This window comes from Colletotrichum siamense, assembly GCF_013390195.1.
Source record: "Colletotrichum siamense strain Cg363 chromosome Unknown KSG_Cg363_contig09, whole genome shotgun sequence".
NCBI lineage: Eukaryota > Fungi > Ascomycota > Sordariomycetes > Glomerellales > Glomerellaceae > Colletotrichum > Colletotrichum siamense.
Genome location: NW_023501022.1, coordinates 813,544 through 841,220, shown reverse-complemented (window position 1 = coordinate 841,220; position 27,677 = coordinate 813,544). Strand labels below are relative to the sequence as shown.

Below are 27,677 nucleotides of genomic sequence, written 5' to 3'. Positions count from 1 at the left end.
CACACAAAAAAGGTTTCCTACCACTCCTTATCGCATAATAAGTATTCTTACAAGGGAGGGATTTTCCGAAGGCATCGGGAATCTGTGTAACAAAAAATGTACCGTCGCTCGTTTATTACTTCAATTCAGGCGTCTCAAAAAGACAGATATGAACACGAGAACAGAGAGAAAACACATAGCGTCAGCCAACTCCTCAAACCCCCTCACCGCCGCCGCGGTTCCGGGCTCGGCGCCGGTCCAGGCGACCTGTCGATCGGTGACCTCTCCATCATACTAACGCTCCTTGCGCTCGGCGTCATCAGCGGCGGCGACGGCATCCCCGGCGACGTCGGGCTCGGCATCTCGCTCCCGTACAACTCGAACCGCCCCTCCGTCGTCGGCGGCGAGGACGGAGCCAACGCCTGCTGCGACACAGACGTGGCCGCGGCCGGCGCCCCCCTCTTCACGCGCGAGTCAATCTCCACCGGCGCCACGACGTCGCTCGGCGAGTGCGCCTGCAGCGGCACGCCGCGGTGGCGGCCGGGCGACGACGCGACAGTCACCGCGCCCTCGGCGGACGCCACCGTCTCCGTCTCCGTGTACGGCCCCGCCACGGCGTCCGGGCCGAAGTAATCCTGCGTCGCGCCGCGGCGCGCCGTCGGCCGCGAGCCCGATGTTACTTCCGACATGGCGCGCGCGCTGCGTCCCGGGCGCGAGGACGCTGCTCCCCCGCCGATGACGTTGCTCAGCCCGCCGCTGCGCTGGGATGAGGCCGTCATGGTGGTCGCTCCGCGGCGGCGACGGCGGCGGACGAGGCAGAACCACGCGAGGACGCCGACGAGCGCGAGACCGACCACAGACACGCCCACGCCGATGCCCGCCTTCGCGCCCGCTGACAACCCGCCGGTGCCGCCGTTGCTGTCCGGGTCGTACGTCACGTCCGTGGCGGTGGGGTTCCCCGGCGCGCAGGCCGCGGTGCCGGAGACGCTGGTGCAGTGCATGAGGTCGTCGCAGCAGCCCTGGCCGTCGGCGCAGGCGTGCTGGGTGGTCGCGGTGCAGCCCGGGTCCGCGGGGGTGAGGCCGCCGGCGGTGGAGGACGGCGTGGCGGAGATGGTCTGGATGCATTGCTTGGAGGAGGCGCAGGTGTTGCCGTAGGGACAGCAGCCGCCGCCGAATTGGTCTGCGCAGCGGAAGTTGGAGGTCGAGGGGCAGCCGCGGAAGCAGCAGTTGGACACAGTGGAGGACGTGACGGTCGGGTCGCCGGTGGTGGTAGGTGTTATCGTGACGGGGACGACGGTGGTGCATTGGAACTGCGAGGCGGAGCATTTTGAGTCGCAGTTGGAGCCGATCTGGCAGCACCACGGGTCCCCGTTCGGCTTGACGTAGCAGTAGTTCTCGTTAGAGCAGCATTGGTCCGGGAAGCCTATGTCGAGGCCTATATCATATCTCAATTTGTTAGAACCAGCTCACATATTCATGGCCTTCGTCTCGGGATGTTTTGTAGGAGTCTCACATGAATGCGCGTTCGCGGGACAAGGAGCCCCGTCGCGGGCCACGAGACGGGGCTCGTCAATGAAGAAACGCGGGACGAGGGCGCCGCCGCCGCCTGCTGGTGACATGTCGACGGCGGCGTACCGTCTCTGTCCGGCGGCCGCGCCGGCGCAGACGGCCAGCGCGGCGACCACGAGAAATGCCGCCATTTCGTCTTCTCGGGTATGGGCGCCTTTCTTTTTGAATCACCACAGATAGTCTTGAGTCTGCGAAAGAGAAGGGCACAGAGGCGACAGCTCGGCCAGCTAGGGTGTGGTGTAGCAATAAAGAGACGTCGTGTGTTCCGCGACGAGGCTCAGGAGCCCATTGTCCTCGGTGCGACCGGCGGAAGGCTACACCAGCTTGTGAAGAGGGTGAGACCGGGAAACCAGAGGTGGACAAATACAGAAGACCCAGAGATGAGGGATTGGAGGGCAATGTAAGCAAACCTCGACAGGGTCGGGTTCTGTCAGATGCGAGGATGCATGCGACTCAATGGAGCATAGTCGATATTTTGCCCTCCCCTCCGTAAGCACTGCCTGCCCGTTCTAATCGCCTTCCAAACGTTGCACATTCTCCCACTTCGAATTGAAGTCTTCCAAGGGTCCAGCTAGAACTGCGCAATTTTTCGGGACGAGGAAGCGGGCAGCACGGGATAGTCTTCCAACAGCAGCTGCCCGAAGGCGCAAGAGAACCGACCCTGGCCTGCATATCACCAGAGCGGATATGCGAAAGGGAAGCATTTGCCCCTCTCAGCACCTCTCGGCCGCCACAGAAGACTTTGGTAGACAGAGGTGATTGGTGGCCTGGTTGTATCGTTGGCTCGCCTGCCTGCAGGTGGTCGTGGTGGTGTGGCTGCTGGGCCGCTGGGCTGCATATCGGGAAGCCTGGCCCCAGTGTGAACCGATGCAGGACATTGATCGTCTGCTCCCGCGCGCGATGTGCGGCAATAGGTAGCGGCGGAGGAACCGAATGGCCCGGTTGGTGTTGAAAGATGAGAAAAGACTTGCAGCTTGCTTCGTTATCTGAGATTGATGATCGCGTGAAAGCACGGATTGGGCCATCTTTGCGATTCGGAAATGACGTTTTGGTGTCTCGACACTGGTGCCGTATTCACGGCCTTCACTTGAAGGGTGGGTGCATCACCCCTTCATGTATTCGAAGGAGTAGCTCAAACTTCAGTCCCATTGTCGCTGGGCATTGGTCAATCTTGCATCTTGGCTGTTGGATGCCAATTGCGGCCGCTCTCCCAAAACCTCACGCTTGCTTCTCGCTGCGTCGCACAGTGCCTACCTTGCCTACCTTGCGAGTGCGCAAACACTCCCAACGCCCGGTAAACCAAGCCAAGAAATCCCACGACGCATTTCAGAACGTTCCGGAAGCTTTGCGCAAGCCAAGTCGTGAATAGATTACAGCGGAAATTTTGCCCGCCAAAAAGAAACACCCGGAACGGAAGTGAAGCTTCACGCACAGGGCCCGGCCCGCCGCGCGCTACGAAACCCGTCCGTCCCGTCCCCAGAAACGGCCCTAAAGCAACGGCAGCTGGCAGAATCCCCTCTCGCGGCAGGCGGTCTGCCCACCAAACCATACCCCCGCCAAGGCACAGGCACCGGCACCTTTACCCCTCCAAACTTTCCTCGCCGAGCCCGCCCGTGCAGGTCTGCCGCAAAATTGAAGATATTCCCAAACCACGCCAATCCAGCTGCCAGCCACCGACCTCCTCGCCTCTCCTCCTCCTCCTCCGCCAGCCACCCTCACCAAACCACACGCACACACAGACACAATGGCCACACCACAACCGACACAATTCCCCCTCCCCCCGCTCCTAACCCACCCCTCCTGCTCCGCGCCAGAGCTCATCACCCAAGGCGCCGAAGCCCGCCTCTACAAAACCACCTTCCTCGCCCCCTCCACCCCGTCCGCCCTCAAGTACCGGCCGCCGAAGCCCTACCGCCACCCAACCCTCGACGCCCGCCTCACCCGCGCCCGCATCCTCGCCGAGGCCCGCGTCCTCGCAAAATGCCGCCGCGAGGGCTGCCCCGTCCCCGCCCTCTACGCCCTCGACGAGGCCGCCGGCTGGATCATGCTCGAGTGGATCCCCGGCGCCCCCGTCCGCGTGCGCATCAACGAGTGGCTCGACTCCGTCGTTCCCAGCCAGCGCCTGGCTGGAGTTCCCGAGGAAGAGACAGACGATAAGGTCATGGCGGACACACGAGAAGCAACAACAACAACAACACCAGAAGAAAAGGCCGCCGCCGCAGCTCCACGACGAGACGCCACGGAAATCAAGAACCTGATGAGCAGGATGGGCGCCGCCGTCGGCAAGATGCACAAGATCGGGATCGTACACGGGGACCTCACCACATCCAACATGATGCTCCGCCCGCCAAAGCCTGCTGCCACTACCGCAAACGGGGAGGAGGCCTCGAAATTGGACGGGGAGATCTTCATCATCGACTTTGGATTGGCGAGCCAGAGCACCTCCGACGAGGACCGCGCGGTCGATCTCTATGTCCTCGAGCGCGCTTTCGGCAGCACGCATCCCCGCGCCGAGGAATACTTCCAGGATCTGCTGGACGCCTATCGCGCATCATACAAGCAGGCCCCCACGACTCTCAAGAAGCTCGAAGACGTCAGGATGAGGGGCAGGAAGAGGAGCATGATTGGTTGAGACATCTTGTTGGAGATTTAGACAAAGGTTCAAGAAAAGAAAAAAGGAATGAATTTGATACCCCTCGGTCGGAAGAATATTCTTTTTCGGCTGCATCTACCACATCTGATACGTTGTCCACATTCTCTGGTACTTCTTCTGTACATTTCTCAAGTCCGTCATGTGGCTCTGAAAGGTGCATTCCTGCTGAGATGCCTATCTATAACATGCCAAAAAAGGTTGGCTAAACCCCCTGCCCCCATAAAAATAAAAATTCCCGACGCCAGGTATAGTAATAATGCCGTATGATATAAAACGCCGTTGTCATGCTATTATTAGTCGATTCCCATACCGACTTTCCAGACCCAGCTCGTTATTGAGCGTTTGTCGCAGACATATGTGCAGACGCGCAAGCGCCGTCTTTGTTCCTTCTCTTTACTGTTGCTTGATGGCGCACTTTGTTTCAAACCACTTTGCAAACCGCACCGTCGGGATATCAAAGAGCCGCCAGAAAACGTCCGCGGCCCAAATAACTGCGGGGATGCATCCGAAAGACCCAATGACAAAGCCGGTGTTGTACCAGTATCCCTCAATACCCGTGCGGCTGTAAACGAATCTCTCAATGGTGTAGCCGACAGTGTGCATCACTGGGCCGTGCATGAGGTAGAGAGCGTAGCTGATCTTTCCGAAGTACTGGACGGGCGCGGTGTTGAAGAAGGACTTCCATCTCGGCGAATGGCTGACGGCGAGAACGAAGAGAACAGATCCAATGGACTGCCAGAAGCGGTAACCTTCCTCCTCCCACCACTTGGGAATGAAGGAGCAAAGCCAGACCCAGCCAGGAGTGACATCGTAGTTGATATCAGGCTGGCACATGAGGTACAGAGCGAGAATGCTTAACATCGCCCAAAGGAAACCCTTGAACCTGCTCTTTTGCGGCGGCGCCTCGTTCAACGGCAGAGCAGCGGGCGGCTGGTTGTTGTTGTGGTTTCCGAGGATGAGATCGTATTCAGCGAGCATCATGCCAAAGTAGAAAAGAAGTAGTTCCCAGCGGTTGTTGCGGTAGGTGAAGGCGATGATTCCCCAGAGGAAAAGGAAGCGAAGTCCTGTGCGAACACGGGCCAGACCGATGAGAGTGACGAACAGGTACATCGAGCAGCGGAACTCAACCGGAATAGTCCAGAGATGGACGTCGTAGGCTACAGTGCGTCAGTGTCGTGTCAACGTGCATCTCAGCGTCCAACTTACATGTGCTTCCACCAAACCGCTCCCAGCCGAAGACGTGAACAAAGTTGAACATGCTCCACACCCAATCCCAGATTTGCTCGGAGAACGTATCCAATGGCTTGGGGTGAGGTTCCATGACGTTCTTGTGCCACTTGCGGTCGATGGCAAAGTCTCTCGTCCATTCATAGACGCCCATCTGCAGCATGAGCATGATACCAAAGGTGGAAATCGCCGTGGGCATGTAGAGTCTGATGAATCGGCGGAAGATGAGGGATGTTGTTGTCGCGGAGAACTCATCCCATTTTTGGCTCCGGATGAGCTTGATCGGTTTTAGTGAGAGTGCATATCCGGAGATGACGAAGAACAGGCAGACGGCCGGCGGGCCCTGGTAGAAGAGTCGGAGGAATGGCAGCTTCAGAATGTGGTAGTTCTTCTCTGATGAACCCCAGCCCTCGGCGATGATGAAGGCTTGGTAGAAGTAGTGGCAGAAGAAGACGAATAGCGCGGCGAGTCCTCGCATGCCGTCGAGGTATGACGTCGGGAACAGCTTCTCGGGACGACTCCGTTCTCTTGTAAATCGGCTCTGAACGAAGCTAGGCAGTAGGAAGATGAGGCTTCGAATAAGCGTAACCCTCCATGGCACGGCCCGCACGTAGCCAACGACGCCTCTTGCTAGTGTCGACCATCGCGGTATCGCGAAGCGGACTTCGAGGTCGGCCCTACCGCTCTCGCTCTCGACGTCGGACAACGTCTTCTCGTCCAACAGACCCATACCCTCTTCGTGTGATAGCGACACCTTGGAGGCAGCGTGTCCGTTCATTGTCCTGCAATGTGTCGGTTTGATGTCGGGGGTATGATAGACTCTGGTGAGGCCAAGGTGACAGGTATCAAGCACGGCTTGGACAAGACGAGGGCCTAGAGTCAAAGTGGAAAGGAAGAGGGAGGGGACGGGAGGGAGCGTGGTGGTTTTGATCCAGACTCCAGAGGGGGCCCTTGTTATTCAGACGATCTGCTGGATCTGCAGATTGGGAGGGGCGAAAAGGAAGGAGACGGGGAGTGAAAGGCAGGCGAGACAAGGTAATTGTAATGGGGAACAGACCCCGGGCCTGTGAAAGTGGAAGAGCAGAGGATGGGTGGATGTTTCCCGAGGGAGCGCTCCGCCTTTGGTGACTGGGAGTGTTCTGCCCGTCTTGGGTCTCGTCTCGTCTACCGGAGCCCGTGACCTGGACCTTGCCTTGACCTTGCAGGTTAAGCAAGAGAGACCTTGGACCTTGGGGCCCTTTCTGCACACACGGCCGTGGGTCCTGACGAGAAGAAGCTGTGGGGACTTTCTGGCAGATGTTCCAGAGGCGCGGGCAGGCGGTAGGCAGGCAAACAAGCCAAAACCAAAAAGAAAAGGGTCCGACTGGGCTGAGATCGGAGCGAGGCTTTGCGTGTAGACGTGTGTATGTGTAAGGTGGGTGCGCGGGCGTGGGGTTGGGAATGGAAATGGAAATCAGTCTAACCTCGACCCGGATATAGATGAGAAAGCGGCCAGTGTCCGTGAGGTAAGGAAAGGTAAGAAAAGGTCAGACGTGCAGTGAAGAGACCACACAGAAGGAGCGTGAAGTGTGGATGCGTAATAGGTAATGTGTGTTTAGAGACAGACAGCTGAGGTAGGTGAAGTGGTACGGTCGGTAGTAAGAGTAAGGTATGAATGGTATAGACGTATGGCAATGCGGCGTAAAGAGCGGGTGTGGGTAGAGGAAGAGACTGTTTCAGGGTGTGGAAAGGTTTAAGTGTGGCAGCTATGACGGGTTTGGGGAGGGATGCACCATGGACGAGGTGCAGCGATGCCGTCAACGAGTTGGGAAGCAGCGCCTGCGCAATGCACTGCACTCTGGAAATGTGCCTGCCTCGACCTCGACGACGAAAAAAAAAAATAGTGAAGGGTGTGTATCCGAATGTGAGGACAAAGTCAGATGTGCCTGCCTCTCGTTGCCTCTTGTCTGCTCGTGTTCTAGCCCAGGAACAAGGGACGAGTGTTGGGTCCGTCCACCCACTCTAGGCAGTCTATTCGTTCGTTCCTGATTCCTGGTCCTGATCCCGCCCAGCCTCTTGTCTTTTTCGGGGATTTTTTTTTAAGACCACCAAGAGGACGACAGTCGAAGAATGACGGGGGGCGGGCTGTGGAAAAGTGTAAATCGTTGAAGGACGGGCGGCAAGCTGAACGACAGGCAAGGGCCACGGTCACAACACACACACCACCAATCCGAACTGTGAACTGCAAGCCGAGGCGCAGATGTCAAGAGTTCAACAGGAGACCACGGCTGACGCCAGAAAAAACCAACACAGGACCAACAGCCTGTGCGCACTGCTGGTTCTATCGGATCGCCGAAGTTCAGGTCACAGGGTCGTTCCCTCTCTGTTCACTCTCGGTTCCTTCTCCTCTTTCCCGCCTTGCTCGCTTCCACGGTAGCAAATATCCGTAGCGTAGCATGCAACTGGGAACGAGGTAACCGCACGACCGAGATGGGGCCCAATGGGGCAGATGCAAAAGAAGGGATGAAACGATGGAAGTCGGCCGGTTCGAGACAGAAACGACCGGATTTCTGACTTGTTGGAGAGATGGGAGCGAGAGGAGGCAGAGACAGCGAATGTGAGAAGGATGGAGAAAAAACAAACAATGCCACCACGATACGTCAGTTTGACTTGCAGGCTCCGAAATCATCAAACCCAGGCAAACGCAGGGGATCTTCTCAGGAGATTTGACTGGTAGGGGTTTCACACTTTATATGGAAATGATAGAACAGGCGATGGACATGAAAAAAAAAAAAAAGGAGGATTGCATAGAAAAAGGAAGGCCACTAGAGACAAGACGGTGAAAGGGACCCTTTGCCTTGGAAGATGGGCGAGACATGGAATAAGACTAAGAATGGCATATACTCCGCCGGTCTGCATATCCCACACACAAAACGCTCATAAAGAGGCCAGTAAAGTAAATTGAAGAAACGACCGAATCAAAGAGGATAATGGGACGACTGGCCGTCAGAGATACGCAGCCACAGCAAGGTACGTAAAATGGTGCGCGGGGTCGGTCAATCAATATTCGATTCGCTTTGCCTCTTCCAGTCACAAGCGTCAAAGGGCCTGGGTCCTGTGCATCTATCTCCTCCACGACCCCGTCATCCATCCCCGTTGGAAGAAAGAGCCCCGTTTCCTTGGAGGATGGATGGAGGAGGAGCCCAGAGGAGGAGAGGAGCCCCAGTCTCCTGTGTCCGCCGCGGGCGCCGCGCCCATCACAACATCTCCCGCCCGCTGTCCATCGCCATTCCGCCCGTTGTTTGCTGCAGGTACGCGACGGCAATGAGGGGGCAGGGGTGTCGGAAGAGGGTCACGGCTGGCCGAATGAGGGAAAGATGGATCGATAAGAGGGCTTGGGAGTCTTGGGAGGCCACCGAAGACCTTGGAAGGGGACCACCGTTGGAGCATGGCTCTGGGCCAACGCTCTTCCGCCGAGAAATGCCATGGCCGGCTCTCAGCGCCAGAGAGCGCAAACACGGCAAGCCGCGACCGACGAGAGCTCTCGGCGCATGAGTATTCGGGCCACTTTTGCCTCGAGCAGTCGTAAGCGATCTGGAGACTCTGCTCTGCCGCCTGGGGGTGGGAGGGTCGGCGGTTGGGAGAAAAGATGGAGTTCCGGGGTCCAGCAATCGAAGGAATTGGTCGATGTGTTCTGAGAGCACTTTGGGGGCTCTTCAGATGCGGCACGCTTCAAGGTTGAGATCGGCGCTTGGATCCACGCCTGCCGCGCTCGGGGGACCGGGGTGGGGGCTCGAGACCTGCACTGTGACGGTCTGCGAGCTGTCCGCGGCGCCGCACAGCAGGAAGAGCCGCGAGTGCTCACTGTGCTTACTGTGCTTTTCCAGCCACACTAGCGCGTCCTCCAACTTCCACTCCGTCAGAAGACCATGAAATGATGAACCACGTTGCCTGTGCCTGTGCCTGCTTGCCTCCTGCTTGCCGGTCCGTCTGTGGTGGTGCGGCAAGGTGCAGCGGCACTTTGAACTCTGCTCTCGCCTTCTGCAATGCACCAAGGCCAGCTGGATGACTGTGGTCTTGCTACGGACACTGGACCAAGGTACGGATACTGGACAGTGCTCGACGCCAGTCATTGAGAAGTCAGTGGTTTCGCTGGTCATGGTGGAGCCTCCGCCCCATGCCCCCCGTCAGGGGTGCAGCTTGTTTCCCGGCAATCGACCCCTTGGCCATGTTCCAGATTGGCAATCCGTCACGTCGAGTGCATGGCACCGCCGTCCGCCGCCTTGTTAGTGGTTACAGCGAAGACCTCGCCTCGACCACTACCTATCTCCCAGACCCAGGCTTTTCGCTCTCCCTCATCCACCAACGACCGCTTCCCCGTTGTTGGACCCCCTTACCTTGGACCGTTTCCCCTGGTTTGCAATGCCTCTCTCTGCCAAACACCCCATGCCCAACCGAATTTTGTTTTTGGAGACCAGCGTGCTCCTTGGGTCCAGTTTAAATCAAGAAGAACCTGACGATCGACATCCGAAAGCCGAGTCAGGCCACACAACAAACCCGCCATGGGTGCGCCCTGGAACAGGCACAGGCTTGCTCTTGCCGTCTGTCGGCTTGCTACCACACGCCGATACCTACGAACCTGTGGGAGAGCGGGTTTGAAGAAACCCAAGCCGGAAAGACAAGGCAGGGCCTCCCATTCTTGATGCCACCATGCTATTGCTGCCATCAAACACGCATGCACACACACCTCGCGAGCTGCCAGTCAGTCAGCTAGAACACACGGCACACGTCGTATCTAAATTTGCCCAAACGCTGTTTCTTGTCCATGTCGTTCCTTACTAATGCACCGTTGATTTTGAGTTTAGCATACAGAGACGGATGCCCACCAGCCTGATACAAACATGTCAGGTTTGTGGCCAAAAATCGATTCATGTATCAATAATACGTATTGTCCTTTTTCATTAACGTAGCCTTTTAGTTTTTGGTATCCTCTACGTGACACTGAACCAATGGAGGGAGTGTATGCGAAAATAAGATGACGCCCTGCCAGAATCCCCCCCCCCCCCATAATACCTTGACCGTAATCCGATAATACAACATTTGCTCCTTCCCACGAAGATGATGAACTGAAAACGCCGTAAAACACCATGCCTCTATCATACTTTCCGAGCGTGTAATGCCGTCATCATTTAGGTGGAGAGCCAGTCAAGGAACTCGGGGGTGAAGTAGCTGATGACTATCGTCGCACCGGCTCTGAGGATGCCTTCTGTCGACTCGAAAGCCATCGTCTTGAGGTCGAAGACGCCCGACTTGGCGGCCGCGTGGATCATGGCGAACTCGCCGCTCACCTGGTACGCGGCTACAGGCATATCCTTGCCCAGCTCCTTCGCGTCGCTGATGATGTCGAGGTACTGACTAGCCGGCTTGACCATGATGATGTCGGCACCCTCGTTGATGTCACGGACGATTGCGCGGCGGGCGAGGCCACGGCCACCGGGGGGCAGCTGGTAGCACTTGCGGTCGCCGAAGGAAGGCGCTGAGCCCGCGGCGTCACGGAAGGGGCCGTACAGGCAGCCGGAGAACTTTGCCGAGTACGACATGAGCACGGTCTTGTGGGCGATGCCCTCCTCAATGAGCTTGAGCTTGATGGCGCGGATGCGGCCGTCGTTCATGTCCGAGGGGGCGACGCAGTGTGCGCCGGCCACAGCGTAGGCAATGGCAACATCGGAAATGCGGTCGACCGACAGCTGGTTGTTCAAGCTGCCGTCGTCGCGGAGGATGCCGCAGTGGCCGTGGGAAGTGTACTCGCACAGGCAGACGTCGGCACAGATGAAGAGCTGAGGGAAGCGCTGGCGGATGGCGCGGATGCTCCTGATGACGGGGCCCTCCGGGTCGTCGGCGGAGGTGCCAAGAGCGTCCTTGCTTCCGGGGCGCACGGGCACACCGAACAGCATAACGGAGCCCAGGCCCTTGCGCACGAGAGCCTCCAGCCAGGCCATTGTTTTGTTGATTCCTCGGCGGTACTGGCCGGGAAGCGAGGGAATGAGGACTTCCTCGTCGTCTTGGTCGGAAATGAAGAGGGGATAAATCAGCATCGACTGGGCGGCATGTCAGCGGTGATTCATAACAACAAAGGCGCGATACCCCTCATTGGACGGAACGGACCTTGGTCAACTGCCTCTCGGCCTGCCACGAGCGGGCAAGAGGGTGGAAGTAGCCGCCGTGAAGCTGGCTAGAGATGTCTCCGGAGATGCTGACGCTGGTGGCAGCGGTGCTGGCGTAGGACATGGCGCGCGAGATTTGCGACCGGCTGTCATCGACGGTGGAGACCGAGGCCTCGCCGCGGTTCCGGCGCGGGACGCCGGAATCCCTCAATGTGAGGTCTTGAACGAGGCTAGAGAACGACATGGTGATCTCTGATGTTGTACAGGCTCAATGGCGAACTTCGTAGGAGAATGAGGGGTTAGGTGGCAATGGCCGTCGGAGAAGCGGTTGGGGGGGTTCAAGGAGTCGGAGGTGGCGCTTTTTGGAGTTTCGCACCACAGGCTTGGAGATGATTATTATATCGTCGCGACGGAAAATGGCCGCCAGTATCGGATTCGAAGGGAGGAATGGTCGTTGAGGCGAAGTCGGTGAGAGAGGCGCGGGAGGAAGGTTTGGGGCTGGAGATGAAGGGGAAAAAAATACGGACGGCTGAAGCACGAGGGAAATGGTGGATGGCGAACCAAAGGCTGACGGGATTTGAAACAGACCAGCTATCCTTCCGCTTTGGCTGCACTCGGCAGGAGACGGAGGTGACCGTGGGCCCGCCCGCCAAGTGTCGCTGAGCCCTCAGCGAATGGGAGTGTGCGATGGCGCAACTGACAGGCCAATCACGAACCGAGGAATGCTAATTGGCCCTCTCCGGTGGCGGCTTCTCCGCACCGAGGGGTCCCCTCGTGCGGTGCGTTTTCACATTCTTCGAAATCCCCGTGCTCCCAACGGTGAGAACGAAACCGAGACCGTCGCCCATCCGTCGGTGAGCGACATTGCATTGCCTAGGCTGTGGCTGACTAACATTTCCAGAATCGCCATGAGCCTCGGCAGGCAATTGGCCGTCTGTAATTGTCATTTTCGACGGTCGAGATGCTCAATACGCTTCTTGTGTCGTGCTGGGCCCCTTTCGACGCAGCGTTCGTTAGAGATTTTTATTCCCTGCCCATTACCTCATGCAGCGAGTGGCACCAATCACCCGCTGGCAGGATCAAGATCCCAACCCCGAGATGGGCCGAGGATCTCCGCGGGTGGCCGTGGACCCGTTTGTCCTCCGTTTCTCTTCCGGCCATAAACAACGTTCACCGGTCGAAACGGCCAGTACAAGGCCCGTCGCCGGCAGCTGTGAGCGCCGGTGATGCCGGAGCGGAGCCGAGTCCAGCACTTTTCTTTTTCCAAATTTGGCAATAACAAGCAGCCGACTCCGACAATGAGAACGGCTTCCATTTTCAGAATTTGCTACATAATTCCCGCTGCACCAGCTGACGCATTCCAAGACGCACACAACACCTGACCACTTCGCTGTTCGGGGCTTTTCTCTCATCAAACGTGTAATTCAAATACCTCGATTTGCGTAGCCAAGTATCGCCAACATCTCCCGTGCCAGTTTCAATCTACACTTTTTCCATTTACTCTGCCCAATATCAAGCTATGATCTCGATGTGATCACACCATTTATGAGACGTCCAACTTCGGTGCTTGCAAGCGAACCTTCCGCCGGCCCGAGAACTTTGAAGAATGATTCTCAGTAATCCTATTTTCTTGGTTTTCCCAGTTCGCCATCAGCCATGGCGTCCTGTCTTGGATCGAATCTCCATATCAGCCACGATATCTCGCAAGTTCCCGCAAACCATTCCATGCTCTTCCCCAGAATCCTGCTCAACTCTGACGTTGTTGCTGATGCGAATATTTTATCTCTTCTCAGCCCTTTGTGGTGTTATGGGCTGGAAAACCTGAAAGATGCTTCCACCAGGCACCGCCAAGTGATTACAATGGCAGCCTCTGACCTTCCAAGAACCACCAGAGTAAGCCCCTTCACGCTGGTCAAAGCCTCTCTGCCTGTTCCACGTTCTCTCATGTAGACTGCGGCTTAGACACCCTCAAGCCGCAGTTGCTGAAGGATCATGAAGCGGAACCCCCCGGTGCCTTGAGTGGATGCAATAGGCTGGTGCAGGCCTCCGCTATGTGTTCTTGCCTCGGAACCTGACCAAACATTGGTCGAAACAGAGGGCTTCGAGGCTAGAAACAGGAAGCCACGGACGGCAGCTTGGTGTTTATCAGAGGCAAGACCGAGCCTGCCCTCGAAGAATTCATTCGGACGAAGGTCAGGTGCCCCAGACCAAGCGAGGCGGCCTCGCTTCCTTTTTTCCCTCGCCTCCTCCCCCGCGACGCACGCGTTGATTCTTGCGCAACAATCCTTCCCTTCTGCTGGCTTGCAGACAACAACACCGTCAGCTTGTCACCAGCTTGGCGGCAGCTGGCTCTCGGAGATCCTTGTGCTCGATTTGAATTATCCAACAGGTTCGTCTCGGAGAAATTGTTGTTTGTGATTACTCGTTGCTGATGAGAAAGATCTTTCCAAGAAAGTTGCGCAATCCTATGGTCTCGGTCATCTAGGATTCACAACGCCGACCTAGCCGTTCGCTCACCCCTTCTCGATGACCTCGAGCATTGCTACTCCCTTCTGATTCTCTCCGACCTTCACCTTTTCTCTGGGCGATTATCGCCCTGTCCACTCCTTCCTACAGACTTGACGCTCGTCGTCTTCATGTACAATGAAGAAAAAGTCGATGAGCACCCTCGCCTCTCTGGCGCCTCGGCGTCGGGATAGAGGCAACAATACCAACAGAGACCGGGATAACGAGCCCCAAGGTATGAAAACCATATATTTGCGTGGTATATAACGGCTGACAATTTTCGCCAGAGGTCTCTACCCCATCGGTGCCTATGCCCGTCGCGAATGCTACCCCGACAGACCGCCATGCTGTGCAAACCCCAGGCACCGACGCAACGGTCGACCGACTGGCCAGCGCTCTCCTTGAGAGTACCATCTACAATCATCCGAACGGCCTTGCCAGTCATCCATCCGTTCTCCTTTGCAATATCGAGCCACTTGGCACTGTTCCCGCAACTCCCGCCGAGAACTTCGACATGGATACTGAGCCGCGTGGCCGATCTCTCGCTCGTTCGGCAGAGCCAGGCGGTCCTGTTACCCGGTCACGTCTTCAGGCGTCAAAGACCATGAACGTGGCTCCTGATATCCCCCGAAAGTCATCCCGCAGAAGAGCTCAGCGACTCCACATTGCCAATAACGACCCAGAGATTGTGCAACCTGTGCCTAGGCGCCCCTTTCCCCAGTCAAGAACAACTATACTCGACACTGGCAGAAAGCGGGATGGCTTCATCGCTGGATCCACGACGGCACCTCTAGGAGGACTCGCCAAGCAGGCCGACTTATTGACTCCAAACACGTACCCTAACAACGCCGACCCTCACGTCGTCAATGACAAGATCGACGCGATGCTGGCGGCTACCAGAAGTTTGAAGCCCCCTGGTTCCGAGCGTACGCCAAAGACGTCTCGCTTTCGCCCCAAGAACATGATGTCAAAGGTTCGCAAGGCCTTCGATGTGTTCCAAACGAAGCCCGCTACCCCTGAATCCAAGGTTCGTGGCAAAATATCGTTGCCTATTGGCCAGGTCAAATGTGATCTCCCAAACCCGGCCAAGCAATTTCATGTCGAGCAGCCGTCCCCTGTGCGGTCGTCCTCTGTGCGGTCGTCCCCTGGGCAGCCGTCCCCAGTTAGCTCGATGGAGATCCGCGTCAACGAGGGGCTTAACCTCAACAAAGAAAAGCCCAGAAGTATGGTTGGAGGCCGCATCCTTCGCAAGCAGATTCATGACGATGGCAAATCGCTGCGTAGTGGTGGTTCGAACTCCCCAGAGGACCCATTCTCGGAGCCGCGCGGGCTTGTTCGCACGCCTACGCCTTTTGAGCATCAGCTCAAGGTCAGCACGGATTCGACCTTACCTCCCGTGCCACCGGTTCCATCCATCAACCCGTTCGACTCGGAGAACGATGATCTCGAAGGCTTTTTGTCCGAGAAACCCGCATGCGCCTCGACCCCGCGCAACAGAAGCAACAAGCAGCCTGTTCCGGTCGAGAGTCCCTCAACTCGATACACAGATGCCGGTAATCCCCACGTCAACACTGTTCTCCTGGGTGAGAGTTTCAATGGTGAGGGCTTCAGCAGCAGCGTTGGCCAGCGTAAGCTCAACTTCGAGGGAGTTCAGCTTCGCCGCAGCAACAACAGGTTGAATAAGAAGCATCCTTCGCCTACCAAGGAGGATATGACGGATATGCCGGCTCGTTTTCGGGAGTATACCATCGTTCAGATCAACAACGCTCCTTCCGACAAGCGCGACGAATTGGTCAGAGACTTCTCTGATCTGATCGGACCTAGCGCACTCACCCCGCGCGACAAGAATATTCCGATGAAGACCCGTTCTGTCCATAAGGATACCTTCGACGACGTCAGCAATCTTACCGACCGCCAGCATGCCCGTGAGTCGTCCGTTCTGTCGAACAAGCAGTCTCGGATCCCTCGTCCTGTCGAGCCCTCCTCCACGCTTCCGACTCGTCGCTTTGGCCCTCAGCGCCAGCCCGCGAACCTGAGCGCGCTGGAAGTGGACGAGTTGCAGTAGGACGTAACGATTTACCCTTCTCGTCGTTCATGAAAAGCTGCCAATCACTTTTTGAAAAGGGACTGTTTTGCGGTCTGGTTTTCTCAGCCACCAGCTGGGTGGTTAGCGACAGAAAATTCTCGATTGCTTTGTCGCTTCCATTCTAGAACGCACCTTGCCACATTCGTGGCTCCTACAACAACACTCAACGTGGACAGCAATTTTCTGTACCACGACTGCCCTGATCTATCAGGCACGACATTCCTTCGCACGTTTGCGGTCAGCTATTACCATTTTGCTGCTGCCTCACGGCCTGTTGAGTACTGGAGTGGCATTAACAACCAATGCATCTAGCTGCGGTTAACGCCTGCCTCCTAAACAAATTTGTGTAAGTGGCTGGCATCCGCGTCAGTAGTATTGATTTCAATAACTGACACTTGGCAGCTAAAGCAAAAAAAACCGATTTGATGCCTTGCGCAGCACTTCGCGCCATTTCCTATGTCATCGAAACGCGACAACCCTTTTGTCAGCACAGACAAAATTGAGCAAGACAGCATAGCCTTAATACAAGTCCTGCGCCCTTATTAGGTCCAGGCACCTGGCTCTTGCCCGCCTTGTTAATTGCGTGTTTTTGCGGCTTCTCTTCTCTACAGATTGTGTCTCTTCATGCTCAGGAACGGGCGTGCAAATGCGGAAACCTTGAGATCAGGTTTCAATGGACAAGGGTTGAGGATCGATCAGCTGAAAGGGATAGGTCAGCGAACGGCATGCAAGTGGTGGACTTGGAGTTTCTCTGGAAAGGTACAGGTTCATGGGGGATCACTGGATGGTTTAGTAGCGGATAATCTCTCTCAGGGGCGTAAATAGTTCAGATCGATCAAGACAAGTTCTTTCTTTGTATGATTGTTCCCAATTGTTGTACAGTGTCTAAATTGCCATGCTGATGTGGTAATACAGACGTGGTATCTTCAAACCAACTCGCTCATCTTCAATAATAGTACAATTGTGGTGTCCATAATCCTGCTCAATCCCTCTCGAGGATTTGAGCCGTCTCATCATCATGATCCGTTACAAATAAAACGCTTTGTGGTATCGTAGTACAGTAGGCTCGCTCCATTTAGTAGCGATAGCGGCGGTGGGAGCCGCGGCCGTCAGTGCCGTGCATGCGGCGAGTGCCAGCGGCCTTCTGGCCGGGGCGACGGGTCAGGGTGCCCTTGAGCTTGAGCATGGCGCCCGAGATCTTGTCGCCCATGGAGGGCTTGCGGCGGTGGTGGTGGACGGGGGCCGTGGTCACGGCGCCGTGGCGGCGGGAAAAGAGACCGCCGCGCTTGCGGGTGGTAGTTGTGGTTGTGGTGTGGTGGTGGTGGGTGCGAGCCGGGGCGCGGCGACGAGTGAAGAGTCCGCCGCGGCGGGGGGCGGTGGTGGTGTGGCGGGTGGATCTGAGAGGCATGTTGGGTGGTTTGTTGTTTGTTTGTATATGTGTAAAAGTAGTGTGTTTGTTTGGGAGACTTGAGAGTCTGAAGCTTTGTTTGCAGAGTTGGTTGATGGGTTTGTTTGTTTGGTAGCTGATGCTGATGAGGAATGGGAGATGGATGAACGGGGAGTGGATGGATGGTTTATATGCTTTTCTGTCGAGGTTGCGATAAGGCTGGGAGCTCTTTGGGAAAGTCGGAGCTTAGCTTGAGGACGTTGGATGGCATCATCAGAGGCACGGCGTGGACAGGGGTGGTTTAGGATCAGGGTCCGGAGGATGATGTCAAAAATGCTGGGGATCTACGGGCAGCTTCTACGTGTGTTTCAAAGGCTGGAGGGTGGGCTACGACATTGTGGGCGAACTAGACTGTTCGTTTGGGTTCTTGGGAGGGGGAGGGGTTACGCGGTATGCGTGAAGGGTCTCGAAAACCTGCGTCTTGGTCTCCGCTTGGGTTTGTCTCTTGCTCTCCCTCTGACGAAGAATGATGGAGGAGGCGGCGGGGTGGTTGGACCCTGAATGTGACGTCCCTTGCAGAGTCTGGGTGAAGAGAATGTCATCCTTTTGGGTCATGGACCAGGGTCGGAGGAGATTCTTACGTAGGGGTGGTTTGTACGTGTGTGTGTGTGTGAAAGCCACAGCAGGCTGGGCAGGAAAAAGGCAGCTGAGCACGTCTTGGATGGGAAAGTGAGGTCAAAGATGCGCAACCCCGGTGAGGTCCAGAACGGTCCCCAGAAAACGGTCGGCTGCAAAAAACAAGTTTGAGAGGGTCCTGTGGCTGGTGACGTAGCGGGTGCGAGGAGGGAAGCAATCCTATTGGGTTGAGCCTCATACCCCTGCCTCCGTGGCTCGGATCAGGCGTTTGTGCAATGGCGCTAGATAAGGGATTCCGCCAATGAGCGCTGTGGCTCAGGCATGTGGGACAGGGTATGGATGTGGCTTGATGTGGATATGATGTCATACCAGACTGTGTTTGTGTGGGCGTTGAGGATGCGTGTAAGTCTATCCATGCCAAAACGGTGCTTGTCGAGGGCCTTCCGTCGCAGTGACGGCGCGGGAGGGATTTGCGGGCTGACGAAGGATGTGCTGGGATCCGACGTCAGTTTTGCTGTCAGACGGCGCTCGGGAGGTTATCTTTTGCCTGTACGGTTGCTGGGTCGAGGTCTGGATTGTGATGGAACGGGGGATCACTGAGGGGAAATGACATATTCTGTCTCGAGGGGCGGTTATCACGGTCTTGGAGGCTTGTGTTGGATGATAACGTTGTCTTGGGCTGTGACTTGGGCGACTTTCTACTTGTGGCTTGTTTTACTCGGGGTTTCCTGCCACTCCCATCGGAATACCACAATCTGTCCTTGCTTCTCAAATGCTGCTAGTCTCGGTGCAGGTTTGACAAAGAGACCGCCTGTTTTTCCTGTATCTGCGCAGCTTTTTTTCCCTGGGGCTATACTATACTTCAACGTCGTCGTCGTTATAGTCGTCTCTGATAGGAGCAATCAAGTGCACAGGAGCCGCGTAGACATAGAAAAATTAGGTGGTCTCTTGACAAAAGGTCAGGCCGTATATGTCACGATGGGGGTGGTGTATTGATGTCTGAAAACTGCCCTCAGATCATGTCAAAAGCCGCACTCATCAGTACGGCGGCGAGGGCCCACTGGGGTTTGTGATGGGATGTTGGTCGTAGGTTGAGAGATCCCGAGGAAGTTACGCTTAAGCAAACATCGATGACCGCCGTGCTCTTCATTCTTTATCCAAATTGAGCCTTGATACAGACTGGAAAGTTGAATAGCAGGTATCAAGATTGACTGTATATGGCTCCAGACGAAGATTTGTCAACGCAGGGTGGCTCAACGGCCTTGATTTGCAGTTCGCGGCTGGGAGCCAGCTACGACGTACTCTTCGACGCATTCCCTTCACGAAGATGAAGCTTGATTATGTCGAGGTCTTCAGTCGAAAACCCGAGTGTCTTGGTTACGTAGCCGTCCCACCCGCCGTACGTCTCCTCCACCCCGGCGACGAAAGCGCACCAGCAGGACGTCCGCAGGCTGCACATGTTGTAAAAGCCCGGGTGTTCGTCGTCGGCAGTCGTCCCTGTGCCAACGCGGGCGTACCGGAGGAGCCTCTCACGAGCGGGCTCAGTGCCTATGCGTGAGAGCATGTAATCGAAACGAACATCATCGGGCGCAGTGCCGGCAAGGGACTGCAAGATTCCGGCCAGCACGCCTGTACGGTCTCGTCCCGCTGGATTGGTGTCAGTCTACACTCCTAAAAGGGTAAATACGAGAAATGAGGCTTACTTACCCGTGCAGTGGAATAGGAACGGCTCCCCAGGTCTATCTCGTATATGCTCCAACACGGCGGAGAAGCTTCGCCGGTAGATGTCCAGCACCTTGAGGTACTCCTTCCTCAACCCCGCCTCGCCGCCACCCTCGACGAACTCGTCCAGGACGGGCGGCAGGTCAACGCTGGTGCTGTCGAACCAGATGTTTTCGACGCCGTCGATTTGCGGGTCCGGAGCTCTCTCGCGTTCTTCAGGTGACCGAATGTCGAAAATGCGCTTCACGCTGGCCGAGAGCCAGGCGAGGGCCTGCGGGTCTGCGACAGCGAGCTCGAGCGTTCCGCAGCGGTACGCTAGACCGGAGAGGATGGCTGAGCCTGGTACGGCCCCGAGTTCGCGAACGTTGATGAGAGAGGTCGACGGGATGAAAGGCGGTGATGTCAGGGCTGGGAGGAGTTTCTCCGGTGGGATGGGATTGCGGACGTCTGTCTCGGAGAGACGGGCGAGCTGGTCTTTTGTCAGGGTCATGATGGCGTCTGTTGCGAGCAGTATGGAGCAAAGGCAACTTCAGCTGACGAGGCTGGTCAGTTTCTCAAGTTCACAGTGCATCTTGAGACTGATGCCAGGCTACGATGGCCCATGTTACTGTAAGCAGGAGCTCTGCTTACCCCCCCACACGCTTGTGTAGACCAGCCAGAGTTGAGAGCGTGTCTTGGCACGCTGCGGGAGCTCGCAAGTACAAAGTGTTGTACTCGTCGGAATAGGCTTTTGGACAAAGAAAGCCACATCACCAAAACTGCCGTTTTCCTGCTGCCAAGGTGCCACGCCGTTTGGTTGTGGAATGCACGATTGTCTCATATCGGTCATTAGACCAAGCCCAAAACTGCCAATATCAATCTGGGGAAATTAGAGTTGATTAAACCCAAAAGGTGTTCCTTCCAATGTACTTGCTGAACAACAATAATCGCGACTTGATATAGACAGGCGAGGGGTTTGAGGAAAAAAAGACGCCCGACGTTATGAAGGAAAGGATGATAAAGATAGGATACGACGTCCAGTCAACAAGAATAGCTCCCACGATCCCTGCACATGTTGAGCTGCGATAAGATAAGATAACCTTCCTTATCAAATGGTCGGCGATAAGAATATCTATCATCCACACTGAATTTCGGGGCCTGTCACCCCTCCGAGAGCCAATTCAGGCCATTGCGTTGAGTCCATGCCTAACTAGCATTGTGGCACGATGGCTTCTAATTCGATTGTCAGATGGGGCATGGCGATCTCGGCCGGTGTCGCCGGCGTGGCTCTGGCCGTTGTCCGTCTCCAGCAGCCAATCTTTAGCAACAACACTGAGACGACTTATTGCTACCAAGGCGTTAGAACACATGATGAAGCCCAGCCAGCCGCTCAATGCTTCACGGTGGTGGACGGAAAGTTCACTCGCGTCTTTCCCTGGGAAGATGCCAGCTTAACCACAAATGTCGGCTACGTTATCCCCGGCTTGTGGGACGGTCACGGCCATCTAATTCAATACGGAGAGTTCCTTCACTCGGCCGACTTGTTCGGTGCTAGCACCCTGGACGACGTGAGGGGACGTCTGCGAGACTATGTCGAAAGCCATCCCGATGCTGGTACGAAAGACGAATGGATCCGAGGAATTGGATGGGATCAGAATGCGTACGGCAAGATGCCTACTGCCGTGAGTCGCCTGTCGTTGTGGGCTGAGTGGCTGTACTGATGCGCGATTAGGCGGACATCGAAGAAGACGAACTTCTGAAGGGCAAGTACTTCATGCTCGACAGGATTGATGTCCATTGCGCTTGGGTTTCGCAAGCTGTTCTAGATCTCTTGCCTGCAGACATTCCCGACGTCCCAGGGGGCGAAATTGTCAGGGAGCCCGGCATGGGCGTCTTCTGTGACAATGCCATGGACTTGGTCACAAATCTGTGGCCGAAGCCTGGTCCCGAGAAGAAGCGCGCTTTCGTATCTGCCGCCATGGCGAAGCTGAACGAGGTTGGCTTGGTCGGCATGCACGATGCTGGCGTCTTCCCCGATCAACTTGACTTATATGCGGACATGGCGCAGACAGAGGACTGGACTGTTCGAGTCTACGCCATGTTAGAGTGCGCTCAGCGAAACACGTTTTGCCCGGATGATGCTGCTCGTGTGCTCCGCGAGGATGATTGGTTCAGCGTCAAGTCTGTGAAGCTCTTTGCTGGTAATTCGTCACATAAATCGTTGGTTAATGACATGTGCTGACTTGTGTTAGACGGTGCTCTTGGAAGTTGGGGAAGTGCCATGATCGAGCCCTACAGTGACCGCCCCGACACGTCTGGTTCACTCCTTGTCAACGGGTCTACACTGCTGCAACTCGGAAAATCATGGGCATCTGTCGGCTACCAAGTAAATATCCACGCCATCGGCGACCTTGCAAACCGTTTCGCCGTCGATGCCCTGGAAGCTGGTCTCAAGGAAGCGTGCCCTGGTAAAGATATTTCAAAATGCCAGTCCGAGCGGCGGTTCCGTATCGAGCATTCCCAGATTATCCATGAAGAAGACCAAAAGAGAATTCACGCCATTGGCATCATCCCCTCCATTCAACCGACGCACGCGACTTCCGACATGAAGTACGCCGAGCTCCGCCTCGGCCCCGACCGCACCAAGAAAGAAGCCTACCGCATGCGCTCTCTCCTCGACGTCAGCCCGATTCTAGGCAGCGACTTCCCCGTGGAGCCGCCCAACCCGTTCCAGGGCATATACGCTGCCGTCACGCGGAAGAGTCCCCATACAGGCAACGGCGCGAATGGAGGCTCTGAGGGGTGGCATACCGAAGAGGCGTTGAGCCTGGAGGAGGCGCTGCTTGGGTTTACCAAGGGACCCGCTTTCGGCGCTTTTATGGACGGACGTGCAGGCGTTATCAAGGAGGGCGCGCTTGCTGACTGGGTCGTTTTGGATCAGCCGCTCGAGTCCATGGATATTGACGACTTGCGGGATCTCAAGGTGAAGGAGACTTGGGTTGGTGGAAAGCAGGTATATGAGCGTGTTGATGTTTGAGCTATCCTGACGGAATGGTCTACGATGTTATGATTTCCGTGGAACTTGATGTCTGGAATGTGCAAAAGGCAAGAAGGGACCTGCCTAACTGAACTCAAGCGACTTCATCCCACCTTCTCGTGTAGAGAAGGTGTATGTTCCTCTTCCTGCCAGAACTATATCAACTACATTTTGTGTCCCCAAAACACCTTGAGAAACGAACCAGACATGTCTCTTTGCCACTTTCCCAGTTTATTGCCACGACGTCCATCTCGCTCTGTTTTCTTTCGACGTCGTCACTGATACTATAGCATGCTAAGCCCGCCTGAGATAGCATCACCGACTATAGTTTCGAGCAAGTCAGTCGCCGAAATGCCCGCCGACAGAGCCCAAGGATATGGCGCGCATCTTGTTGTAATAATTCTTGCAGTCTTCTACTTGAAATTTGGCCAGACTCTCATCGACAAGCCGATCGAGATTCTCTTTCGGGAGATTACGTGCAAAAGCCATCACAGCGATCCTTCTAAGAACCTGATACGCGCCTTCCCATACGACGACCCCTTGTGCCGGATCGAAGAGATTGAAAACATCATCGAAAGAGGCAACGCGATCAGCTCGGTCTTCGAGGCTATTGGTGGTAAGTGATTTTCGTTTGTTCAAGGTCTGCGGTGTCATTTGCCAAAATTTATTTCTAACGCAAGAGGGCAGGCCTTCTCGCCGCGTACGTCGTTTTACGAGCCAACTTCCGCGAAAGACTCGTTATTTTCGGCTCGCTCACATGGATCGTCGGCAAGCTTTTGATTTACCACACAACGCATGATAGGTGGCATATGTTGCTCTACTGGGTTTTGTCCAGCTTGGTCGGCGGCGGGCGAGTCGTTGTTGAGGGAGCCATATTGGGCATGTTGACTGATCTATCGGACGATCAAAATCGGTAAGTGCGAGGCTTGCCGGCTCCTTCTCGCCCTCGAAGATGATATTTCGACCTTCAGATCTGACGAGTTGCTAATCATCTCCCTCTACAGAGCTAGGATTTTTTCCTACACGTTCAGCGTGGCTTTGCTCTCGTACGTCGTAGCAAACCTCGCCTTTAAACCCCTCGTTGAGTACGGCGTCGACGCGTCTTATATTGCAGCCATGACCGGCATTACCCTCGGCGTGACTACAATCGCTATCTGCAGATTGCTCTATTTCAAGACGTACTGCAAACAGGCCGAAGACTACCGCTCGGAGGAAGAGGTCAACCCGGACCGCCGCCCGCCGCGGGTGCAAGTCTTTTCCAGCTTGGCTCGTTTTCCAAGCTGCTGTCTGCTCTTCATCGTTGCCGTTTTACCGCCCATGGCATCATTGTCGATGTCATCACTCGCATCCTGGATTTCCAGAGTGTTCCCTGTCTACGAAACCTTTCTCGAACTTCCCACTCCACTATACGCATTTCCCACCACCGCCCTCGTGGTGACCAGCACCATGATCCCAATGCTGGAGAGCAACCGCGCCCGCCGGCACAGCACAAATCCCCAGCGTCGGACCTTTCCAATCTTAGCGCCCTCGTTTGTGTCCATCTCGATAGGCACTCTGCTCTTAGTATCGAGCAAAGACGGCAACTACAAGCTCCTCATCGGGGGGCTCGTCTTCATGGGCCTCGGCGGAGGTGCGGTACCTCTGACCCTGGCTATGCTCGTGTCTCTTCTCGGCCGGCGACTCCGATGTCGCTCTTTGGGAAGAGCCTTTGGTGTGATATATACGCTGCAGTGCGTCGTGAGGTTGGTGCTGGGGCCTATACTTTATGCGCTGGGGAAGCCGGGTCGCCCATCGATGGCTCAGTTGTTCCCTCAATTCATTATTCTACTTGCGGTCTATGCTGCTTTCTACTCAGCGCTTAGGTGGTGGCTCAAGAATTCGGCATCCACTGCACAGAGCAGCGAGCGGGATATCCAGCTAGAGGAGATGCGTCGAGAGGCGACTCCACCTGTCCCGAGTGCGCCACCTCCTGCATATTCCCCACTAGCGCGGCAGAACGGTCGAATTTGATGAGGGCGAGATTAAGTATCGTTATTATCGTCGTCGTCGTCGTCGTCGTCGTCGTCCCTTATTACTACTTCTATCGTTCTCTCTATAATCACGGATCAGAGGGGACACTGCCCGACTAGCAAAACTCTTGCTATTAAGGTGCTCTTTCTCAGGATTGTTATCAAACTATAGTTCAACAGTGCTTTCATCAAGCTGCTCCGGAGACACGCCTTCCTGGTCAGGATATATACCCGGCACTTTCAAAATCAAAGTATCTTTTCTTATTTATCGTCTACACTCTTAGAATCTGGGGATAATGGCGTCTGGCTTGTTGTCGAGCGCCTCGTCAATCTCCTTCATGATCTCGGGCGTAAGCTTCTCCTGGGCGCCAATGGCGTACATGTTCTCAAAGACCTGCTCGGGGCTGCTGGCGCCAATGATGGCGGAGCTGACGTTCTTGTTCTTGAGGACCCAGGCGAGGGCGAGGGTGCTCATCTTGATGCCGAGCTTCTCGGCGATGGGCTCGATCTTGTTGGCCTTGTCGACGAGGTCCTGGAACTGCTTCTTTGCGTTCTCGCGCTTCCAGAAGTCCTTGATGAAGCCAATGTTCTCGGAGCCGAAGCGGGAGTTCTCAGGGATGCCGTTCTTGTACTTGCCGGAGAGGATGCCCTGGCGCAGCGGGGAGAAGACGGTCAGACCGGTGCCGACCTCGCGGTAGAGGTGGGCGAACTCGTGCTCAACCTTCTTGCGGTCGAGCATGCTGTACGAGGGCTGCTCCATGACGGGGCCGACGAGGTTCAGCTTGTCGGCGTAGCGCCAGGCCTGGGCGATCTCGTCGGCGCTCCATTCTGAGGTTCCCCAGTACAGGGCCTTGCCGGTGTTGATGAGGTGGTTGAAAGCGCGGACGGTCTCCTCCATGGGGGTCTGACGATCAGGGCTGTGCGAGGGCGTCAGAATAACCGAGGTGGAAGTGGAGGGCTGCGGAAGGATGCTTACCGGTGAGCGTAGACGAGGTCGACGTACTTGAGGTCGAGACGCTCAAGGCAGGCGTCCATAGCCTCGATGACGTGCTTGCGGGACAGGCCCTTGTTGTTCACGACGTTGTCGCCGAAAGCTCCGCCCCAGTAGATCTGCCCGACAAGCGCTTGTCAGCTTTTTTGTTTCTCAACATGGTCGATTCACTCTAGGAAGATTGCGCACCTTGGTGGAGATGACGAGGTCGTTGCGCTTCCAGCCGTACTTCTTGATGGCCTGGCCCATGACTATGACTGGAGTCAGTCCCTTATCGCGTCGTATGTTTGTGTGGGAGGGTCTTCGTACCAATCTCGCTCTCGCCGTTAGCGTAGCCCTCTGCGCTGTCGAAGAAGTTGACGCCGGAGTCGTAGGCGGCCTTCATGCAGGCAAAGGTACCCTCTATTTGCTGTGAGCGTTCAATCGCAAGGAGGGGGCCAGGAGTGCGGTCATACCAGCGTCGACATGGCCACCGTAGGTCAACCCTTATTAGAAGTCAGTTTGCGCCGCAAGTGTACAGTGTCACGTTAAAACTCACAGCCTCCCAAGCTGATGGCGCTGACCTGGAGACCGGAACGGCCCAGGAAGCGGTATTCCATAGGGGGAAGATCCTCGGGCTTGGACATTGTTTGCGGTTCTGGATGTTTGCTTGGGGGATTATGGGGTGGAGCGAGGTCGGAGGGAAGATGCAGACTTGGAGGGGACAGGACAGCAGCAGGTGTCACGCAATGGGTCAGGGACCTTACTTATAGTCTCCCCCAGATTAAAAGAGGACCGGCTCGTGTTCAAAGAAGGAAGCTCCAACCAGAAGAGCTCCATCCCATGTCCAGTCCCGGTCCTGTGCCGGGTGGTGTAGGAGCCGTATCGATGCGGTCAAGCTCCCAGGATGCGGGGCAGCCGGTATCAACCCCGCCATGGGAAAGCGGCAACTCGTGTCACTGATTTGTTCAGGCTCTGTGGTGGGTGGTTGGCCGGGTACCATTAGGTACGGAAGCCTGGTCTACAAGAGTAGGGATGAATACAGCAGACCTACGCCAGTTTCATGCTGCCTTCCTTGCTCGTCCCTGTGTGCCTGGGGTGAGAGCTATGACCGGCGGGAAGCTTAATCCCGAGCTCTAGAATTTGCGGCGGGACGAGCGCATACAACCTTTAGTTGGCTTCTTGAGTTTCCGAGGCAATTCCAACTTCCTCTCATCGGGAAGAAGACCGCTTCACTCGCAGAATGAAGATATCACCTCGCAACAGAAATCCATCACAGAGACAGCCCCAGGAGAGAAGAAAAAAACTGTTGATGTCACCATCTCCAAGGGACTTTAGCGAGAGCCACGCTAAATTACCCCTCCATCTGCCCCTCCAAGCGCGACCGTTTGTGTCGAGCTGCGACCCGCAACCACGCTCGCACCACTAACATCCCTGTCACCATGCGGGTCCTCCGCCAGGGGTGTGCTACAATCTCGCTGCTCCGATTCCCCCGAGTTGGCGATGGTGCGGCTTACTAATTCACCAACGACACATCTTCCATCAAGGTGACGAGACGGCGTGGGGAGGAATCGAACTATCGCCGTGCCGCAGTTGGTTCGATTCGAACCGACCATCGGCATGAACGAGGTGCTGGTATCTATTGGACCGGCTTGCTGGTCGGCTTCCATGCTTGAGAAGCTAGTCCGACCCGAACATGCAAGACACAAGCGAGCCTTTTCCCCGAGCCGGCCTGTCGGGTTCTGCTGGCACACGCGGCTTTGATGCCTCTACAT

The 27,677-nt window shown here is 56.0% G+C and overlaps 10 protein-coding genes across 10 annotated transcripts; 4 read left to right on the top strand and 6 right to left on the bottom strand.

The window, feature by feature from the left end:
• Nucleotides 1-203: 203 nt before the first annotated feature.
• On the bottom strand, nt 204-1,679 carry CGCS363_v012993 (uncharacterized protein; the record flags this gene model as incomplete). The annotated part of the gene is made up of 2 exons (XM_036644842.1): nt 204-1,414; nt 1,493-1,679. 2 exons carry the CDS (start codon nt 1,677-1,679, stop codon nt 204-206), a joined length of 1,398 nt encoding a protein of 465 aa, XP_036489267.1.
• A 1,613-nt stretch (nt 1,680-3,292) lies between these two features.
• Nucleotides 3,293-4,180, top strand: BUD32 (EKC/KEOPS complex subunit BUD32; the record flags this gene model as incomplete). Its single annotated transcript, XM_036644841.1, has 1 exon — nt 3,293-4,180. The coding sequence occupies one exon, from the start codon at nt 3,293-3,295 to the stop codon at nt 4,178-4,180; it is 888 nt and encodes a 295-aa protein (XP_036489268.1).
• Nucleotides 4,181-4,594: 414 nt separating this feature from the next.
• Nucleotides 4,595-6,206, bottom strand: CGCS363_v012991 (uncharacterized protein; the record flags this gene model as incomplete). Its single annotated transcript, XM_036644840.1, has 2 exons — nt 4,595-5,358; nt 5,408-6,206. 2 exons carry the CDS (start codon nt 6,204-6,206, stop codon nt 4,595-4,597), a joined length of 1,563 nt encoding a protein of 520 aa, XP_036489269.1.
• A 4,390-nt stretch (nt 6,207-10,596) lies between these two features.
• Nucleotides 10,597-11,815, bottom strand: HEM2 (Delta-aminolevulinic acid dehydratase; the record flags this gene model as incomplete). The annotated part of the gene is made up of 2 exons (XM_036644839.1): nt 10,597-11,505; nt 11,573-11,815. 2 exons carry the CDS (start codon nt 11,813-11,815, stop codon nt 10,597-10,599), a joined length of 1,152 nt encoding a protein of 383 aa, XP_036489518.1.
• Nucleotides 11,816-14,214: 2,399 nt separating this feature from the next.
• On the top strand, nt 14,215-16,141 carry CGCS363_v012989 (uncharacterized protein; the record flags this gene model as incomplete). The annotated part of the gene is made up of 2 exons (XM_036644838.1): nt 14,215-14,311; nt 14,364-16,141. The coding sequence occupies 2 exons, from the start codon at nt 14,215-14,217 to the stop codon at nt 16,139-16,141; spliced, it is 1,875 nt and encodes a 624-aa protein (XP_036489862.1).
• A 1,096-nt stretch (nt 16,142-17,237) lies between these two features.
• On the bottom strand, nt 17,238-17,570 carry CGCS363_v012988 (uncharacterized protein; the record flags this gene model as incomplete). Its single annotated transcript, XM_036644837.1, has 1 exon — nt 17,238-17,570. One exon carries the CDS (start codon nt 17,568-17,570, stop codon nt 17,238-17,240), a length of 333 nt encoding a protein of 110 aa, XP_036489861.1.
• A 1,906-nt stretch (nt 17,571-19,476) lies between these two features.
• Nucleotides 19,477-20,397, bottom strand: iphP-2 (Tyrosine-protein phosphatase; the record flags this gene model as incomplete). Its single annotated transcript, XM_036644836.1, has 2 exons — nt 19,477-19,832; nt 19,893-20,397. The coding sequence occupies 2 exons, from the start codon at nt 20,395-20,397 to the stop codon at nt 19,477-19,479; spliced, it is 861 nt and encodes a 286-aa protein (XP_036489869.1).
• A 715-nt stretch (nt 20,398-21,112) lies between these two features.
• Nucleotides 21,113-22,923, top strand: ytcJ-3 (putative amidohydrolase YtcJ; the record flags this gene model as incomplete). The annotated part of the gene is made up of 3 exons (XM_036644835.1): nt 21,113-21,568; nt 21,619-22,087; nt 22,139-22,923. 3 exons carry the CDS (start codon nt 21,113-21,115, stop codon nt 22,921-22,923), a joined length of 1,710 nt encoding a protein of 569 aa, XP_036489868.1.
• Nucleotides 22,924-23,274: 351 nt separating this feature from the next.
• On the top strand, nt 23,275-24,933 carry CGCS363_v012985 (uncharacterized protein; the record flags this gene model as incomplete). Its single annotated transcript, XM_036644834.1, has 3 exons — nt 23,275-23,539; nt 23,611-23,836; nt 23,928-24,933. The coding sequence occupies 3 exons, from the start codon at nt 23,275-23,277 to the stop codon at nt 24,931-24,933; spliced, it is 1,497 nt and encodes a 498-aa protein (XP_036489867.1).
• A 279-nt stretch (nt 24,934-25,212) lies between these two features.
• Nucleotides 25,213-26,549, bottom strand: KOB1 (putative voltage-gated potassium channel subunit beta; the record flags this gene model as incomplete). The annotated part of the gene is made up of 6 exons (XM_036644833.1): nt 25,213-25,849; nt 25,909-26,042; nt 26,113-26,174; nt 26,233-26,325; nt 26,379-26,408; nt 26,462-26,549. The coding sequence occupies 6 exons, from the start codon at nt 26,547-26,549 to the stop codon at nt 25,213-25,215; spliced, it is 1,044 nt and encodes a 347-aa protein (XP_036489866.1).
• Nucleotides 26,550-27,677: the final 1,128 nt, after the last annotated feature.